At 39.4% G+C, this 21,459-nt stretch overlaps 1 protein-coding gene across 1 annotated transcript; it reads left to right on the top strand.

Moving 5' to 3' along the window:
* The first annotated feature begins 81 nt into the window (after nt 1-81).
* LOC134651987 (transmembrane protein 64) lies at nt 82-15,646 on the top strand. Its single transcript, XM_063507137.1, has 2 exons — nt 82-811; nt 15,117-15,646. Exons 1-2 carry the CDS (start codon nt 272-274, stop codon nt 15,282-15,284), a joined length of 708 nt encoding a protein of 235 aa, XP_063363207.1. The 5' UTR covers nt 82-271; the 3' UTR covers nt 15,285-15,646.
* Nucleotides 15,647-21,459: the final 5,813 nt, after the last annotated feature.

Genomic DNA, 21,459 nt, shown 5'->3' on the forward strand with positions numbered 1-21,459 from the left:
TAGCAAAACAAACTTGGCTTAAGGACTCGCATCCAGGCCATAATTGTAAAAAAAAAATGTCAAATGTCAAAGTCAGTCAGTAGGGCCGGGAGACCTTGTCAAAGCACAAAGAGATTAATATTTATCCAGAATTTATTTTTTCTTGTCGCGTCCGCTCACTGTGCGCCGCGTAAACAGTGGCTCGCTGGAACTGGCCAGGCAATGGAAGTGTATCCGAGTGCGTATCGCCAACCATTAACGTCCCAGTGTTAAATTATAATTCAAAACAGCCATGGAAATCGTAGGCGTCGAAGAATGCCAACCGGACCCGTCGGTCACGACGAGAAAGAGAAGTTTGTGGGCTAAAATTAACAATAGGACAACATACAGCTACTTGTTCAACATAGTGATTTCGATATTGTTGTTAACGTGTTTAGTGTTAATACTGTATTTCTTTAAGGAATATTTGTACGCGATATTAGTCTGGGTGGACGAGCAGGACCCTTGGATAATTTTTCTGTTGTTTATGGGGTTGTTCTTGATAGTGAGTTTCCCAGTGACTATCGGGTACTTGGTGTTGATAATAACGAGCGGGTACCTGTTCGGGATCCTGAAGGGTCTGGGCACGGTGCTGGTGAGTGCGAACTTCGGGGTCGCGGTGGCGCACTTCACGCTGAAGGCGCTGCGCGGGTTCCTGCCGCTGGACCGGCTGCTGAAGAACGAGACGGCGCGCGCGCTGCTCAAGGTCATCTCGGGCCCGCAGGCCTTCAAGATCGTGTTCTTCGCGCGCCTCACGCCCATACCCTTTGGGCTGCAGAACACTATATTTGCTGTGAGTATTCTCATGACCTAACTACTGTAAGGTCCTGTATGACCTTACTGCTGTACTCAGCAGAAACTAGAGATAACCAGTTGTAAGAGATTTATTATCTCATTTATCAAACATCCTCTGTTGCTATCTTCAATGTAGTACAGTTGGAAGATTTATAATATTCAAAGCAAAGGACCATTTACAATGTCGAGCCGACTATTATTTCGATATAAAAATGGACTCTCATTATAACAAATCAATGTTGTAAACCTGCATGTCACTGGCTGCTCTTCAGTTCTAATCTTATATTTAAATTAATTAATTGGCTCAGTTTAATTAGTTAAGGACTTTAATTAATGACAAAATTTTCATGAGTCATGATTTTCATGAATATACATTTAGTTAAGCAATTATCCTTCCTGTGTATGATAACTGCGTGACAAAATAATATTAGGTATGGACTACCCATTTATAATTTAATTACCAATTTAATCTGACCAAATGTGATAGTGTACTATTTTTTGTATGGGCTTATATGATAAAACAATTAGTTTGTAGCAACATAGAAAATAAAAACTTATTGTTATTCAAACAGATATACCTATACCTAATTATGAGCCAACTTTCAAATTTGAACTTTACAGCATATATCTTCAGCTATCTAATAAAAAGTTCTGTACTTTTTATTTTTCTCTAAAACTGGTATATGTACTTTGAATTGTATTTTTTGTGGTTAGGTCACATATTTAACTATGACCAGGCATCGGAGTTTTTGTCGCATGGTAAGACTAATAGCAAGCTATGGAGTCGACATTTGCCATAAATGTAAACTCTTATTCATACTCATACTCATGATTAATTTTATTTAATATGAGAACAGATTACGTTATTATTTCGTTTGATGAAGAATACTGTTGATATATTTTAAAATACATGTATGTTTCAATTGGGTGAGTTGTACTTCACAACTCAAGCACACTATAGCAGATTTTTCATAGTCATATTGTAAATCGTTGTATGGCTCTATCCATGCCAAATTTGCAGCTATTTCTGGGTTAGGCATAATAATGAATTATGGAATATTCCACAACGTATTTACCACTTACAGATATAAATAACTACTACGTTTTAATCACCAGTGATTGACACATGACAAATACTAATCAATTTTATCAGCGGTCAATACCTACATGACATTGGGTCTTTCGCAGCGATGTAGTTTGTATAGTTGTATGTTAAAATAGTTGAAGTTATGAATTCATAATGTAATAGAAAAATATTTTTTTATATAATTCGACTAAGATAATATACACGACCGACCGCTCGAAAGGCATTTTAAGATAAATTAAATAAATGAGTATGAGTATGAATAAGAGTTTACATTTGTGGCAAATGTCGACTCCATAGCTTGCTATTAGTCTTACCATGCGACAAAAACTCCGATGCCTGACTATGACAGTTAACAGTCAAGCTTTTAGCTAATACCAGTGAGCTGAAGAATTATCTAAGCAAGCAAGCAAGCATGGTGTTCAAAATGACCTGCACTCACAGATTCTCTTAACTATTAAAGTTATGTTCAGATCATACTAAACACCTAGCCCGCTTAGCTTATTCTGTTGCTGACTATGTTATCCAAGTAGCATACAGGAAAAAGAAAACATTTTCTTTTCCGCGGACCAGCACACTGCATCCCCATATGGAAAGGCCAAGGCCACCAAATACGTACGGACAAACCATCCTCAACACACACCTGATCACTCATGACCCTTATTCCTACGAAATAAGGTGTGAATACTCTGAATAGACTATAAATATAGTCAGTAAAGTGTGCCTCTATCTCCAAGGCATTACATAAATAAAACTACAAGCCACAGCAAATGTTAAAGGTTGTATGTAAATATTTAAATTGCACTGTTCACCATCCCATTCTATTTTAGGCACTTTAAAAAATCGCACTCCAAAAGCGATGCTTTTGTCTGATAAAACACAATTAGTGTAAGGCCGATTGTGCACTACAATGAATTTTACTGTCCGGCAGTCTGAGTTTTCATGGTCCGATATGGCATGAAAAAAACGGATGATTGGCTTGTGCACTTGTCCGTCTTTTTACTCGCAGGTGCGGCGCAGTGTCATGAAAAAAACGGATGATTGGCTTGTGCACTTGTCTGTCTTTTTACTAAAAGAGAGGCCCGCCCCCGCTCGGCCAAGTCATGAATTATACTAATTCCAGACGCAGTGCACAAGCATAAACACGTTTTTCATGGCTGTCATCTCGGACCGGAAAAAAACTGTCCGGAATGGGGAAAAGTAAAATGTCGGACGGTAAAATTACGTCTAGTGCACAAGCTACTATATACATTTAATGGCGTGCCATATCGGACCGTAAAAACTCGGACTGCCGGACAGTAAAATTCATTGTAGTGCACAATCGCCCTAAAGTGGGGTGGGTTCAAACCCAAATACAGGCAGGTATTCAAGTATGTACTTGCTATCTTCTGAAATTCTGATCACAAATATAGACCCATAGTTATAGAGCCTACAGTTTCGTGCTAGTTATAGAGCCTACAGTTTCGTGCTGTTAGGTTTTCCCCAGTTTGTAATCTCAGTGCCTATGGTGAGTTATCTAGGTTATATTGTATAGGTTGGAACTCTTACGTAATTAAATACCTAGCAGGAAAATTGTCCTATAGCTACTAACATTTTTTCCTGATCATTCATAGACGATGTGGAGTTTATTGCTATATTTTACTATCCAGTCTGACACTCTTTGAAACTGTATGGTTTCTGGACTCAACCAGTAAATACCTAGCAAGGTTAGACGAAAAAAGGATTAACCATTTGACCGCCAAAGACAAGACATCAACTGACGCGCGCGGCTGCAGGCCAATATCAACCTTCGTGCATTCCGACAAGGTTCACGTTGAGGCGCCGCGCACAATAGGTGTGTTCAATGGGTTAACAAAACGCTATAAAGGCCGCGAAGCTTTATGCTCTATTTGCTCCGTAAATACTACGAGTACCTCTATTTACCCATGTATTACTAATAGTGTAGCATACACTAGTTGTAAATACATTCCGTCCAGACGGTGGCATTGCCGGCTACACGGTGTATAATAGTTATAATAGATTTATGTACTAGCTTCTGCCTGCTGCACTGCGTGGGGAGACGATCAGGATTGATAAAGACTATAAGGTAAATAAAAAAAAACATTTAATTCAGACCACGTAATCCATATTTTGTTAGTACTATAGTATTATGTCTTTTCTCGAGCCATAAACTATATCCATCCCAAACTAAATCGGTTCGTCAAGAGGTAACAGACAGACAGAATTACTTACGTATTTATAATATTACTAGGGATATAAGATATAATATTCCGTCTTTCAGCACATTTTAAAACATTGTTGTCACGCTTGCGGAAAAGTTAATAATAATAATATAAATCAATAAGTTATAAATCAATTATAGTCATTGGACGGAACCTGAATAGGGAGGGGGTGTGTCATTATGATTTCAATCGCTTGCCAAAACGGGGTAGTCGAAGGTTATACTCTATTTACCCTGTAAATACTGTGTATATTATGTATGTATCTGTACTACTTTCAGGAGTCAATAAGGGGATAAAAGTTACGAGTAGGTAGTTAGAGCGCTGCCGCTGGTGGCCTAGCGGTAAGAGCGTGCGACTTTCAATCCGGAGGTCGCCGGTTCAAACCCCGGCTACCAATGAGTTTTTCGAAACTTATGTACGAAATATCATTTGATATTTACCAGTGGCTTTTCGGTGAAGGAAAAAATCGTGAGCAAACCGGACAAATCCCAATAAGGCCTGGTTTCCCCTCTGGGTTGGAAGGTCAGACGGTAGTCGTTTTTGTTAAAAGTAGTGTCCCCGCCAGGGATCGGATACCGGTATTATTTGTATGGGAACGAAAACGGTATTTTTTCGTTCTTTGCTAATTATTTCATTTCTAATTGGGCAATCTAATACCTAATACGAAAGCGTTACTTAAACACACAACTGAATCCTACATTTCGAGTATAAAATAATTCTAAAAATATAGTTATTTCGATGTTTTTGCAAAAAACCGGTTTCGATCCCTGGTCCCCGTCAATTCTTGGGATTAGTTGCCAAGTGGACCCCAGGCTCCCATGAGCCGTGGCAAAATGCCGGGACAACGCGAGGAAGATGCCGCCGAATAAAACGACCACACCATTGTAAACGTGTTCATGTTTCACAATTAAGTAATAACCCATTTATCAAATTAGTAAACTTCTCGGTCAATTACTCGTCGCGTACAACGTTACGTTACGGCCGGCTGTACCATTATATCGGTCGTCCAGTCGTGTGCTCAGCTTCACAGCAGGTTGGGTGGTGTAATGACTATCATTTTATTACATTTCATACAAACTTGTCAAATTAATACCTAAATTTCTCTACCCAATTATGCCACTAATATGTGTCAATTTGTTAAATGTCAAAAACCATCTACTCGACAGTAGGCCAAAGGATGGTGCTGTTACATCATGTTGTGACGGCCTATATTTGTTTTAGTGATAGGTACCTATCAAATCGCGCAAAACCGTATAAACCGCTCTTATGGCTCTACGGGCTTAAAATGCCGAGTGAACTTGAAAACCACTAACCACCACCTCATTCGACATTCATTTATTAGTTATGGTTGGAGCTAACTGAGACCTGATGAATTGATGATTGATAACGCATTCGTTAAAAAAGGTATACTTAATCATAAATTCGGTTATAATGACCGGCACGGATCGTTTACTGCTAAACATAGTTCAGTAACTGAGTATATAATATAATATATGTATTAACTATGATTTGTGTAGCCATAAGACCCGTAATTTACTGCTATACTATTCATAATGCGATGACTCCACGTTTAGACAATAGACATTGACGTGTAGAAGGTTGCCTAGCTGCCTGCACGCTCCTTCAATATTCATGACAGCACACTGACGAAAGAACCTCTTGCAGAGGCAGGACATATCTACAGACCACCAGCTTGCCTAATTTTCGGACTGATGACTCTATTTTCTTTTGACATTGACAGAACCACCAATATGCAAGAACTTTAATCTAATTCGGAGAATCGGTTCAAATGCACTAAAAATACCAGAAAAATGAATTGCTTTCCCATCAGTACATACCTACAGCCAGCATAAAATGCTAATATGTACCAATACTATTTCTCTTTGTCCGTCCCTGCTCCCGTTATCTGGGGTCGGGTCTCCTCACAATTTTGCGCCAGGCTCATCGGTCCTGGATTGTCGGTTTTGGCAGTTGGGCTTTCTTAAAGTCTCTCTCGATGTTAGACCACCAGGTCAATGGCGGGCGGCCGCTACCTCCCTTGCGTTCTGGTAAGTTAAGAGCGATTTTTACCACATGGTCTTCACTGCGTCTCATTACGTGACCATACCATCTAAAGTGTCATTCAATAGAACTTGCTAACTATGTAAACAAAAGTTACTAGTAAATTGACATTCAGAGACAATTTCAATATGGCGGTTTGTTTACATAGTTAGCAAGTTCTATTGAATGACACTTTAAGGCGAAACTCTGTCATTTTGTCTGTGATAGGCTCGGCCTTAAAGCTGCCCCGTATGTGCTGTGCTCGTTGCGCACCCTGTCCAATACTGTACCAATACTATACTTTATAATACACGATTGCATGATTACATATTTTCGCCACATCGTCCGCTTGTATATTTTCACGCGTGACTAAACTTTATTACATCGACGCCTTTTTACGTCTGCAATGAAATTTTATGATATCAATAAAGAGCGCCTTTGACGTCCGTCGCCTGCTATGCCTTATTACTTTACATACACACATATATGTCAGTGCCTATATACAGTACAAGATGTTATATCGTCCATTCAATTATTATTGGATGTGCATTAGTCGCAGTCGGAACCTACTAATATTAGTAAGTGCTTTAAAATTTCTGGTTGATTGGAATCTGTATTGACCTATACCTAACCTATTGCGGCGATGCGGTTCATCTGGCTCATAATTACAAAATTTGTAAGATAAGGAAAATACTTACAGATTCTGAGAAGGGATTTAAATGTCACCGTAAAGTAAGACTATCCTCATTCTAGCTATCAGCTATACATGGCGGAGGCCAATTCGAACGTAAATTTTGAAATCTGATGTAATTTTCTTGTGGATGTTATAATTTAATTAAATGACCTTCCTTTTGCAAGGTTTAATCAATAAGGAAACACGAAAGGAAAAAAGTCCTACAGTACAGATTGTATCAGAACTGGATCACTGGGATATGTATCGTAATATAATATTTAAAACTTTCGCGTTTTGAACACATATTAACCCACATTTATAGACGGGTCTAACGCGAGATTTAGTCACATACCTTTATTTACCTGTGTCGAAACGTCGGTAAATAAAGGTATGTGAATAAATTTCGCGTTTAGACCCGTCTATAAATGTGAGTTAATATGTATCGTAATGTCGTTAAACCAGCATGGTCCTGCGCATATCGGTGAAGGAAATAGGAACGTGGGTAACTTAAAACGATGAACTTTGTTACCCCATGGTTACCCCTATATGTAACTACGTAGGGCGACTGCTATGCTATACATAGTATAGTTATTGGCCACTACATAGTAATTGACCACTCTTAACAATTCAGAAAGAAACAAGCTAAATTGAAGCCTTTTACTATTAAGAGTGACCACTAACTATATAGCAGTCAGCCAGTCACCCCACCCTAGTCAAGTTTGTTAGCGGGTTGCGCTATTTGTATTTCTTTCCTAATTATGTCAAACGAAAGTGTCGCAGCATTACATCCTTCATTAGATTTTCTTCTGACACGATCTAGCTCTACTATTTCATTTTCATTATATCTTTTTGCGTGCCTCGTTGTGCTACATTTTTCTGCTGGAGACTTATTTATGAGTCCTATTTAATCATTCAACCTCAATAAAGAAAATTTTGACAGTAGAGTCCTTAATAAAAAGTCTTACAGTGCCATGATATCTTTAAGTACCCGCCGCACCCGCGCTATTATAGCAATCATTGCGTTTAGCCGCCTATACAATACGACGGAAGCCCATTAGCTCACCGATTACTCGCCCTCATTAGGTACATTTATTAATAACTCGGCCGAGCTGATCATTTTATGCGATTATCGCCGTGGGACTAACCTAGCGATTTTCCTGGCTATTCATTATACACAATGTGCATTACACATACCTAAAATTGATACCTATACTATTACTGTCTCGGATTTTTAGATAAAAAACAACCTTCGCATATTCCACAAAGATAACATAATGTTAGTGCGAGCGAGATGTATAGAAAGTAAGTTACGCAGACGTTAGCGAATATGTCAGTTTGACACTGTAAGGCAGTCGTGGTAATTAAGGCTACTAATGTTGTCCTTGAATACAGTCGAGCAAATATCAAGTGAACTTCTTTCACTCCATCAGCCCAAACCGAAAGGTCACCTGATATTATTTAGCTCTACTACTTATACAGTCTAGTTGGCAATCTCTTGTCTGGCGGGTATCCCCGTACCGTACTACGTCATACGCGAGTGTCTGCTACACTCGTGTTCACTCCGACGTGAACCGCCCAAACCGGTAAGTACTAACGAGCCGGTATTATGCCAATGGAATAAAGCGCAGTCAGACCGTTTTGAACAGTGTCCATGTCGCGCTCGCACATGTAAACTCGTTATTTTAAAATAGATTCGAATATTTTTGAGCGTCGTCACGTCACGTTTCCAACGAAAAAGTACCTATGCGTATGTATGTACTTACACAGTACAGAGTACAGCCATATGATTGCAATATTACTTCAAAGATATATGATACGCTCTTAATAACTCTACGAATAAGTTTGTTTCAGATATTTTTGCACGCTTAAGTAATAGGTAGTGCAAGATATTATTGCATGTGGTGGTTCAAGTAGTACCTATACCTATTTTTACATCTCTGATACCTATTTATATAAAGCTGAACGAGTTCCACTACTCTAGAGTTTGTAATCCGGCTCCAAATTGCACAGAATGCCCGATTGCCCGTCGCAGAACGGGAAACGGGAAGTCAGTTCTGCCGTAAACTGTTTCCCACTGCTTATCGACTTCTGGTTTAACTCTGATGATGTGTAAACAGTAGATAAGAACTCAATAACGCCTCTTAATTATAAGGTGTATTGTGTACATAGACACAAGTAAACAAACAAACGTATGTTGGCATTTTATCATTATCACGCACCGCCTGGTATCTATCAAGTGTTCGCACGCCATACCTAATGACAGCCTTCCGCCTGGTGCGAATAATGTGCGAGCACAACCGTTGACACCGCGGTGCAAGGCGTACAATGCACATTACATTGCGTTCTTCAATCTTTTGTTTTGAAATTACTTGAGCTCTTGATTGTACAGTCCGACTAGAAAGAGTAGATAATGTAGAAAGACGATGAAGGGGAACTAAAATTTGCTAACACTTGGCGACACCAGATTTGTTGTCAGATACATACGTGTCAAACTGTTAGATTGGTTAGAACAATCAATTATGGTTCATGTTCCATTGACACTGACATGATGATAATCAGGCAAGGTGCAGGGGGCGCTTATGCGTCGGTGGAGGGTAGTGGGGTCCCGTCGCTGGTGGTCCTGACGTCACGTCAGCATCTAAACTTTGTATTACTTTACAGCTAACAGACCTAACAGTAGAAATTGTTCCACAACTCTACTTTTTAACAAACAATGCAGTTTAGTTGCGTTGCGAATAGTTTCGAACTGAACACTATAAATAGGCGAGATGTAACGCCACTCCTGGGATGCATTGCATTTGACGCATGTAGTTGGGTATTAATTAAGTCCTTTTGTAACTTTTTGATGTGCAATAAAGTTTAAAATAAATAAATGAATTTCAGTATTGCGTAGTGTGGGGATCGCCTCAGCCGCATTGACGCAACTCACGGGGGATATTAGAGAGGCAAGATGATGACCGTTGCAAATATATGTAGTCCCAATTTTCCTTTTGGGAGATAACGTCTGCGTAACTTACTTTCTATACATCTCGCTCGCACTAACATTATGTTATCTTATTGGAATATGCGAAGGTTATTTTTTATCTAAAAATCCGAGACAGTAATAGTATAGGTATCAATTTTTGGTATGTGTAATGCACATTGTGTTAATTGTGTATAATTAATAGCCAGGAAAAACGCTAGGTTAGTCCCACGGCGATAATCACATAAAATGATCAGCTCGGCCGAGTTATTAATAAATGTACCTAATGATGGCGAGTAATCGGTGGGCTAATAGGCTTCCGTCGTATCGTATAGGCGGCTAAACGCAATGATTGCTATAATAGCGCGGGTGCGGCGGGTACCTAAAGATATCATGTCACTGTAAGACGTTTTATTAAGGACTCTACTATCAAAATTTTCTTTATAGAGGTTGAATGATTAAATAGGACTCATAAATAAGTCTCCAGCAGAAAAATGTACATTAACATTATGGAAAATATTTTTACATGATTTGATGTAGACATAATGGTCCTGCATTTCAAAGTCGACGCGTGTATTTCCGTCACGCGTGGGAGCAATTGATGAGGTAGCCGTATCTATATTCGGGCGCCTTCGATATAAACGGGATGCAGAGATATCTGCAGATACCTACGGAGTTGTATCAAAAAAAAATTCAAGGATGGGTTAAAACATAAATTCATCGTGATGTGCGATTTTTGCCGTTGATAATATAACTTTTACTAAGAATTCCGGGACAGTTTCCTATTTTATGAGTCCAGTAGTTCCAGTACGTGTGTCTGTGTATAAAGAATATCTGCAGTGATATATCTTGTAGACGTAAACGAGTAATAATAACTAACACAATATTTTATGTAAACAGAGCATAGAACATGAATCTAGTATTTTAACTGCACCTGGCATGAGGGGTGGGGGAAATGACCGAACAGGATAAGTCTTATGTATCTTTCAGTAGGAGTAGCATCAGCGAAAGCGCTATTATTGTTTCTCCTTGTCACAGTCTCACATTTTTTTTAATTCTCCACCATAAATTACTATGGATTATGGTGGGCAACAAATAAATTCGACCAATCATAGTGTCGCAACTGTCGCATTGCCTATGTTTTGTCCCTCACTTCTATGCCATAGATAGAAGGTAGAATTCTATAGAATCTATGGCATAGAACCATAAATACCATCATCATGCCATATATTTTTCCTCGCAACATTTGTAAGATATTATTGTTGACTCTATAATATACATTTTATATATAATACTTTCACGTTGATATTTTAAACTCACACGATATGACACGCAATTTTTAGGGTTCCGTAGCCAAATGGCAAAAAACGGAACCCTTATAGATTGGTCATGTCTGTCTGTCTGTCCGTCCGTCCGTATCTCACAGCCACTTTTTTCCGAAACTATAAGACCTATACGGTTGAAACTTGGTAAGGAGATGTATTCTGTGAACCGCATTAAGATTTTCACACAAAAATAGAAAAATAAAATTTTTTTGGTGGTTCCGCATACTTAGAACTGAAACTCAAAAAAATTTTTTTTTTCATTAAACCCATACGTGTGGGGTATCTATAGATAGGTCTTCAAAAATGATATTGAGGTTTCTAATATCATTTTTTCTAAACTGAATAGTTTGCGCGAGAGACACTTCCAAAATAGTAAAATGTGTGTCTCCCCCCCTGTAACTTCTAAAATAAGAGAATGATAAAACTAAAAAAATATATGATGTACATTACCATGCAAACTTTCACTGAAAATTGGTTTGAACGAGATCTAGTAAGTAGTTTTTTTAATACGTCATAAATCCCCTAAATACGGAACCCTTCATGGGCGAGTCCGACTCGCACTTGGCCGCTTTTTTTTAAATCATATCTTTAGTTGTTTGCGAACGCTGATTGATGACCTCGTACGTCAATAACATCTGTTTTCAATATCTACCATGTTTCTCTATAATATAAAAACCTCTACAGCTTTATACAAGCATTTCATATATTTCAGCGCACGAAAACCTTTCAGTAGCCGTCACGGGTATTCAGTCGAGTCGAGACGTATTATAAACAAACAGATATGTTTACACGAGATTTGCTAATCCGTGAGAGGAAATTCGACTCTATTCCGTGGTGTTAGAGGTGACAAGGGAAGCGATATGTTGTTTTCAATTATGTTTAGTGTTGACTGTTGAAGTGCCAGTCACGCTTGTCTTATAAAATGTTCGTTTGGTCATAGATGAAAATATTAGCGGATAAAAAAAATACTTAAAATCCCTACTATCATAAAAACTCTCTCTGCATGTTACCTCTTCAATATGACATTTGGTATGGATATAGTTTGAGATCCGGGATATGGGATAGTTCTTTTCCGAAATCGAAGATTGCGAGACGTAGTCGCGGGCAGAATAGAAGTGGTAAAACAAAATTGTCAATTATGTGAAATTCGGTAGACAGTGTCCGTCCGTCCGTAGACATTTTAATTAGGAAGCTCTTTTCAAGGTTTCCTTTTTTAGATTTTTAATTGCGCTCAGATCAGCCATTAATTACTTTACTTTTGCTAATTAAGTAGAAAGATAAAACCCGCTGAGTACTCTAATATAAAGTAACTGCGAACACGTTTATCCTCTTGGCAAGTTGACAGTCCGCGTGGTTAATCCGAGATTAACATTACGCCCGAAATACACGCCATTGTTATTGAAGATGAAAACAATGCTATTTTAAATTGTTCACTTTTGTTTTTCCGAAGACTTTGGAACTGACACTGCGTTTATAATTGCGAAGAGGATTTTGTAAGAGAGGGATAAACATCGCGGAGGTACAGGCAGCAGCAGAAGTTGCTAAGCAGGCGAGGTGTTCAAAATGATCTTGCCGCAACTTTATTGAGAGAATAAGAGCGTGTCAGGGTAATTTTGAACACAACGGCCGCTTAGCAACTTCTGCTGCTGACTGTACTCTGTACATATAGTATGTATATGTACTCTGTACATACATATAGACTATAGAGGAACACTGACCAGCTTGTTTTTGAATATGCAACAGGTAATTTTGAGCAACTCGTCCGCACGGTGATCTTCTACTGCATACTATATGATTTGTGCCATTTTGAGCCTATCTAGCACGCAATCTAACGCCTTGACACTAGACTCTAGAGGCGTGGTCAGATATTTGTGAGCACCTTAGCCGCTCCGATATATCAAATGGCTACTAGTCGGAAGCGTCGGAGGCATTAATTTCCCCCTACAGCAGGTAGGTAGGTAGGTACTAGCGTGGCGTCGCGTGACCGCGGCCCGTTGACCGCTGTAATACACTTATAATCTGTTTGTCTCGGGAACGAATTTGACAGTCTGTCTGACAGCCGAGCCGCACCGAATTCGTGGAGGGCATGTTGTGAGCTTCTTCGAGGTTTCATCGATTTTACGAATTTACGCAAGACTTTAGTTTAGCTCGGCTTCTTATTGTTTTAGGAGTTTATGCAATGGAGATCATGTAATCAAATATCTATATCAGTTAACAGACTGCAGATAAATTGAACTGTACGGTTGCGGGGTAATAAGCATGAATGTAATAACAATCCACCATTTGTAGACCTCATAAAGTATGTCTCGTTGCAGTACAGTTTAACTACAAATGGTCAGTGTGTGAACGATAACAGTCGACCAGCATTTTACATACTTCTGATTTTATTGCAGATCAATGTATAAGTAGTCGTATATTTTGCCCATTTTATTACTCATATAAAACAAAAAAACACCAATTTGTGGATTGCGTAACCAGTTTTTATAAAATAAATGGTTATCTAGAAACGAAGCAGTCAAAATCGCATGGCATATATTCCTTATTAGTCTGCGTTTTCTGCTATGTATACCAGTATACCTACCTACTCGTACTAAAATTCTTGGAAATAATAAGTGAAAGTGCTGCAACGGTGTTTGCAGACTATATACGATACCGATTACAACGGTAGACGATGGACGTTAACAATATTAGTCCGACAATGAATTCACTTCGCACCGCCGCCTCACCCTTCACGAGTCGGAAAAAAAATCAGGTCCAGAGACCACGAATATCAAAATTCGAGGGTCACCTTCCATTGGTGGGAGTCAGAACTCGATTACTCCTGTCTACCTAAGTTGCGATTGCGTCATTTTACCAGCTCTGCAGGTCTTCATTTCAAAAGAAAATGAAAACTAATGCCGAATCCAGGCTAAAGTACCGAGCTATATCACGCATAGCTATGCAAAGCCTTAGGCCATTTATAATCACTCAGCCACGAAAGCCAATCTGTAAGGTAAATCTGGACCAGCCGACACGCAGTCACTAAACCTGCTAATTAGATTAATAGACTTTTGTGAACTAGGTTTGATTAAGCGAATGCGGTTATACCAAAAGTTATAATCTTTTATTCTGCAAATATTTAAATAGTGGCTATGCTATATTGGCATTGGTATTATTTGTTGGCCTCCAAATATTATTAATTCCTAACACAAATTGCTTACACACTCCTTACGAACAACAAATCATAGGTAATACTCTAACTTGTTCCATTCCCAATCAATTTGATACAAGCAAGCGCATCTTGCCACTTTTACCTGCTTACATACCTGTCGGTCGATTCCTTATATTTTATTTTACCGAAATTTCTTTCTTTTTAATTATTCAGTCTCTGTTTTGCATTTTAAACATCGCATAACACCATCCACAAACAGTTGGATCTCGGTAGCGCGACATTTCGCTGCGTGCGCTAAGTATGTACCTACCTAGCTAGCGTGCAAGCTAACAGTAACAGCAAGCTTGTACGAGTACCTACAGTAAGTAATGATCGCAACCCGATTGCCACTTGTTGACCTTTCCTTCAGTAAGCAGACGGAAACCAGATTAAATTATTTTCCTATACACCGAGCTTGAATCGTTCAATTATTAGTCGTTATGAGAGTACCACACTACCACACGGGTACCACATTACTATACGTTTTATACAGATGTCTATATCACAATGGAAAAATGAACCCTGGTCAACGTGGGATTCTAACTGGGATTTAACCGCGCTACCAATTCCTCCAGCTGACCTCGCGTCTTTCACGTCGAATGTTGTCATCGTAATCGTGACATAGCGGCGCGCTCATTCTTTCTTCCGTGGTGACATAACACGTCAATAGCGACATCTGTGTATTCTGATTGAAAGGTTTACAATCTTAACCAACCCTAAGCACATGCGTTAGCCCTTGAATTTCCTCCCAACCACACATCTCTTTCTTTGAACTTGTTGATGACTAAAACAATGTTCCGTTGGCAGGTGAGTGACATCCGCGGCTGCGGCTACCACCTGGCGACCATGCTGGGGCTGTTCCCCGCGCAGCTGATCAACGTGTACCTCGGCTCCACGCTGCGGTCCATGCACGACGTGCTGCACGAGTCGCACGCCACGGGTTACGTGGTGTTCGCGTGCCAGGTGTGTATGTAGCGGGGCTGCTCCCCGCCCAGCTGGTCAACGTGTACCTCGGCTCCACGCTGCGGTCCATGCGCGACGTGCTGCACGAGTCGCACGCCACGGGCTACGTGGTGTTCGCGTGCCAGGTGTGTATGTAGCGAGGCTGCTCCCCGCGCAGCTGGTCAACGTGTACCTCGGCTCCACGCTGCGGTCCATGCACGACGTGCTGCACGAGTCGCACGCCACGGGTTACGTGGTGTTCGCGTGCCAGGTGTGTATGTAGCGGGGCTGCTCCCCGCCCAGCTGGTCAACGTGTACCTCGGCTCCACGCTGCGGTCCATGCGCGACGTGCTGCACGAGTCGCACGCCACGGGCTACGTGGTGTTCGCGTGCCAGGTGTGTATGTAGCGAGGCTGCTCCCCGCGCAGCTGGTCAACGTGTACCTCGGCTCCACGCTGCGGTCCATGCACGACGTGCTGCACGAGCCGCACGCCACGGGCTACGTGTGGTGTTCGCGTGCCAAGTGTGTATGTAGCGGGGCTGCTCCCCGCCCAGCTGGTCAACGTGTACCTCGGCTCCACGCTGCGGTCCATGCACGACGTGCTGCACGAGTCGCACGCCACGGGCTACGTGGTGTTCGCGTGCCAGGTGTGTTTTAATTATATTCTTCTGTAAAACGACCTCCGAAAAGAACATCAGGCAGAGAAAGCAGCATGAGTAGAAAGGCGTTTCCTTGACATCCGGCGCTCCGGTCCGGGCTTACTGCCCTTCCTGCAGCAGCGAAGCTAAACAGCACCCAATGCTGGGCGAGCTGCCTAACACAAACCGCCTGAGTTGACTAACGACGAATACAGAGTTTTTTTAAAAGGTACAAAACGTGTTAAACCCGTGGATTGTTTGGTAGCGGCTATACGCTAGACTAGAGGTACTGCGAGTGTTTGCATTGTGTATAGGGACATCCAACAAATTGACGGAGAAATTTCTGAAAATAAGTAGCTGAAAGCCAATGCTAAGCATCTTGGTTTATCTCGAATGATGCAAAGCAAATGTTAACAGTGGAGCCAAAATATCAGATTCAGTATACCAGTAGCGGCGAGTCGCTACTCGTATAGGTACTTACTGAGTCTTCCGCCTGACCCACCTTAATTGGATGATGGCGAGAATGAGGCCGCCATTGTCAGAGTGGCAGGAAAGCGAAACGCCGCGGGGATCCATCGGCATCAGCTTAGACGAAAACGAATGGAACGAATGGTGAATGAATCAAATTATGCACACAGATAAGTTAAGATTTCCTTTGAAATGTCGTTGAGGCTGCGTTATCATTTCACAAAAAAATAAATTTCAAGCGCTCTAATATGAAACCGAAATAGAGTCTTCAATTACGGTATACCTAGATTTCGAAACCAGACTATTTCAAAAGATATATCACCGGTTATACATATTAAACCTGCATACAACCTCGCGCTGTTTCGTCAAGTTACATGACTCAAGTAGGCCACCTAACCTACACCCTGAATGCAAGCTACTTCATAAACTGTACAGAAAGGGTCAAGGTCCCCAGCAGCCGTCTCTCTCGCTCTCGAGACTAGTCTGACGTTAAAGAATGGGTCGACGCATCGGAAATGAGTTGATTGCGTGTGTAAGTGTATGAGGAAAATGGAAACACGCGTAACGGGTTATTAAGGCAATTTCCTGGAGAAAAACGGGTTCTGCAGTGTGTGACAGAAATGGGGTGAAAATATCAAAAACTCCTTCTTATAGGTACTATACTAACGTAATGGACCCTATAATGGACGTGGAACCGGTAATGGGACATAAAACCACAAATCCTCTAAAATAAGTATGTAAAAGTAGTTTATAAACACTGGCAATATTTTACCATAAATAAGAGTCATAGAGCTGTTTAAGTTTGACTTTTTATTAATTTCGGTTAATTTTTAAGAAATAGGCGCCAACCCAAAAGTTGTCGTGTCACTGGAAAAAATAACCAGTAAGAATTCTTAACAACTTCGCTAAGAGAGGTGAGTTCATATATTAAATTGTAATTAATTATTACTTGGTGTAAACTAGAATGTGTTTTGTTAATTGCATTTACCATGAGATAAGGTATACAACACATTATGTTGTGACTCTAGAGATGTATAAAAAATAGTAGTATTTTGCCCAATCCCATTATAGGAGCTGTAAAACTGCATACCTCCTATGATGGGATAATTTACATAATGATGCTTGCCATGGCGTAATTTCATGTTTAAACAATACAGAAGTATAATGTAGTTACTCGTACGAACTATGTCAGGAGGTCTTCTCGGACTTCGGATAAATTAATATCGTTTTTACAAAATTTTATTTAACTTGCCCTGTTAGTTTGTATACAGGGTGGATTTTCTTTTTGGGTCAGTGAGGGTAGCTACCAGATCCCGTGCTGCGACGAGAAAACGGTCTTAGAAAACCTTCCCTCGATTTCAAATTAATGAAGATTGGCTTTTACAGATTTTGGAAAAAACATACAGGGTGCGAGAAAAAGGTAATTTTTGACAATCTTTTTTTTGATGCCAATCGATCCCATTCCTATTGAGGATCAAAAGCTTGTATGGAGCTAAAAAAAATTCCGGCTAGAAAAGCCACAAATCGAGGAAAACTTTTCCCATACAATTTGTATGAAAATCAAAACTTTTATTTTTCACATGCTATTTTTCTATGACAATTGATTCCATTCTTATCTAGTATCAATAGTTTGTTTGGGGTCAACTTACGATAATGTACTAAAAAGCCACAAATTAATAAAAACTTTTTCCATTGACCCCAAAAAAACTATTGATACTGGATAGGAATGGAATCGATTGGCATACAAAAATAGCATGTGAAAAATATAAGTTTTCATTTTCATACAAATTGTATGGGAAATGATTTCCTCGATTTGTGGCTTTTCTAGCCGGAATTTTTTTTTGTTCCATACAAGCTTTTGATCCTCAATAGGAATGGGATCGATTGGCATCAAAAAAAAAAGTTTGTCAAAAATTACCTTTTCCTCGCACCCTGTATGTTTTTTCCAAAATCTGTAAAAGCCAATCTTCATTAATTTGAAATCGAGGGAAGGTCTTCTAAGACCGTTTTCTCGTAGCAGCACGGGATCTGGTAGCTGCCCTCACTGACCCAAAAAGAAAATCCATCCTGTATTAGTTAGTGTGGTTCAAATCTTGGAAATGGCATTTGAGCCACTTTCGGATTTCCGATTGAGTTGAAATTTTGGATACGTATGCAAATCGGATGACAATGCAATCGGGTGACAAAAATGACTAATAACTAGTTTTTTGCCAAAAACTTATTCCCTATTCCAATATCTTATACTGATAGGTTATGCCCATTATAGGGGGCCCATTACTGGATCCACGTCCATTACCGGGGTTCCATTACTGGAGCTTTGGTGTCCATGACTGGAGAAAAAAACCATACTTTTAATTTATTAATTATGTGGAAACTAACTGCAGTATCTTTGATACAACACGCCTGAAACATGAAAGAAGGATAGGATATTCATCTTTTAACAAGCTAAGCGGTAGAACTTTTACATGTATCAGGGAAATATCACAAATACTCAAAATTTCCTCTTAAATGTCCCATGACTGGTGCCGTTACTATATTAGCCTCCGCCTGCGACCACGTCTTTGTAGAAGTAGACTCATTCTAGCTAGGGGTTCAATTCAAAACAAATGTTTCTTAGTGAAGCGCTGCTCTGCGGCATCGCCATATTCGCCATCAGAGATTTGAAGAATTTATGTAACAAATGTTGAATTTTTTTACACAAATATAGAGTAACGCAAAACAAGTACAAGTTAATTACAGCACCTACATAAAGTGTCATTCAATAGAACTTGCTAACTATGTAAACAAAAGTTACTAGTAAATTGACATTCAGTGTCAATTTTAGTATGGCGGTTTGTTTACATAGTTAGCAAGATCTATTGAATGACACTTTATACGAATATTGAAGTAATTTCGAAATTAGTAATGAAACAAGTTTTGCGTTCCTCTAAGTTTGTCCATGAGTGTATAACGGAATTGAGGGCGGTAGACTCTCTGTTTACCTCGGCTCCTGTCTTATTATGTCCGTGATCAATCATAAGATCATAACAGATACTTTATCACACGTAAACAAAACACATGTGATGAATGTTTTACACGTGCATTCGCTCAAATTGGATCCTAATATAATAAGTAATAACCCTATGGGCCCGATTCGGATTTTGTAATAGATATCTATTAGATATTTTTTAGACATCGCCAACATACGATAACGATATGTTTAAGAGCCAACAGGAGTGGTCATTTCTCCATACAAACGTACTCGACTGTTTCCTACGTGGGTTTTGAAGCAATGATTTTTTCAACACAGATTAATATTGTCAATATCTGTGTCGGACCGTTTTGCTTTTTTGATATTTTTGTTTTTTAAGCCCTTCAAAAATGGCCAAAACGGCCTAGTTGATTATGCCGCAATGAGAGGCGTGCTATTCAAAACTGACATCAATTAGTCAAAAAAGCAAAACGGTCCGACACAGATAATGTCATAATCATTTAGATTTCCAAATTTGGTTACGATTGGTTAAGTTTTGGAGGAGGAAACAGTCGAGTACGAAACCTCGATTTTTGATATTTTTACGCAGGATTTTTCGCCTTGTCCTTATCGCACTAGTTTTAGGAGCCGCTTCCGTTAGCGAGACGGGTATATTTACCTAAAATATTTTAATCTTAGCTCCTGTTGGCTCTTAAGATCTAACCTGTCAAATTTGACATTTCCGCGATTCTGGAGATACTCTTGCACGATTTCGACAAGATAGTACTTAGAGATCTAATTCACATCTAATAGATATCTAACACGATCTATCGTTAAAGTGACATTGGTTGCCCGAATTGCGCTGCAAAAGAGAACTAGTTGAAATCTAAACTATAACGTATCTAGAATGGATCTAGTACGTGTCGTCTCTTGTGAATATCTTAAAGTTCGAATACGGCAGTATATCATGTCAAGCGCGCGAAAATATCTGACTCTACACAACCTTATTTGTAGACCCAGAACAGCGCGCATCATATATTTATGGACGCTTTGTTGTGAAGATATTTTTGTGGTTATCTTCTTAGCGTTTTCCCAGTAGCGTTCGACATGAGCCCGGGATCCGCTTGGCAACATAATTTCGGATTTTTGGCCGATATTGTAAGCCTAGAATACTCTCTAGCAACAATTTCAAAACATAATAATAGACTTACTTAACTATCCTATGTGTTTTGAAATTCTTACTGAATGAGTATCAACTCATGAATCATTTAATCTACACTGAAAGAAAAGAATACTGTTTTAGAACAGTAAGAAATTTTACAGTTGAAATAACGTATATTACATTTAAATTTACCTATTTCAGTCAGTACGTATCACTGTTTCAAAACAGTAACATGTAAAACAGTAGTTTTAATTCATTAAACAGTAGTTCTTACGTATTGAAACAGTAACTCTAACGGTTCACCGTAATCAGTAGCAAGACAGTAACATTTACCATTTAGAATAGTTATTTTCACTCATCGAAACAGTAGTTCTTACGTATTGAAACAGTAACTCTAACGGTTTACCGTAATCAATAGGAAGACAGTAACATTTACTGTTTAGAATAGTTATTTTCACTCATCGAAGCAGTAGTTCTTACGTAGTGAAACAGTAACTCTAACGGTTCACCGTAATCAATAGCAAGACAGTAACATTTACCGTTTAGAATAGTTATTTTCACTCATCGAAGCAGTAGTTCTTACGTAGTGAAACAGTAACTCTAACGGTTCACCGTAATCAATAGCAAGACAGTAACATTTGCCGTTTAGAATAGTTATTTTCACTCATCGAAACAGTAGTTCTTACGTAGTGAAACAGTAACTCTAACGGTTCACCGTAATCAATGGGAAGACAGTAAAATTTACTGTTTAGAATAGTTATTTTCACTCATCGAAGCAGTCGTTCTTACGTAGTGAAACAGTAACTCTAACCGTTCACCGTAATCAATAGCAAGATAGTAACATTTACCGTTTAGAATAGTTATTTTCACTCATCGAAACAGTAGTTCTTACGTAGTGAAACAGTAACTCTAACGGTTCACCGTAATCAATAGGAAGACAGTAACATTTACTGTTTAGAATATTTATTTTCACTTATCGAAACAGTAGT

This window comes from Cydia amplana, chromosome 11, assembly GCF_948474715.1.
Source record: "Cydia amplana chromosome 11, ilCydAmpl1.1, whole genome shotgun sequence".
Lineage (NCBI taxonomy): Eukaryota > Metazoa > Arthropoda > Insecta > Lepidoptera > Tortricidae > Cydia > Cydia amplana.

Coding starts and splice junctions, on each gene's coding strand:
- LOC134651987 (XM_063507137.1), top strand. CDS start 272: ATGGAAATCGTAGGCGTCGAAGAATGCCAACCGGACCCGTCGGTCACG. Junction 812..15,116: donor TGCAGAACACTATATTTGCT/GTGAGTATTCTC, acceptor TTCCGTTGGCAG/GTGAGTGACATCCGCGGCTG.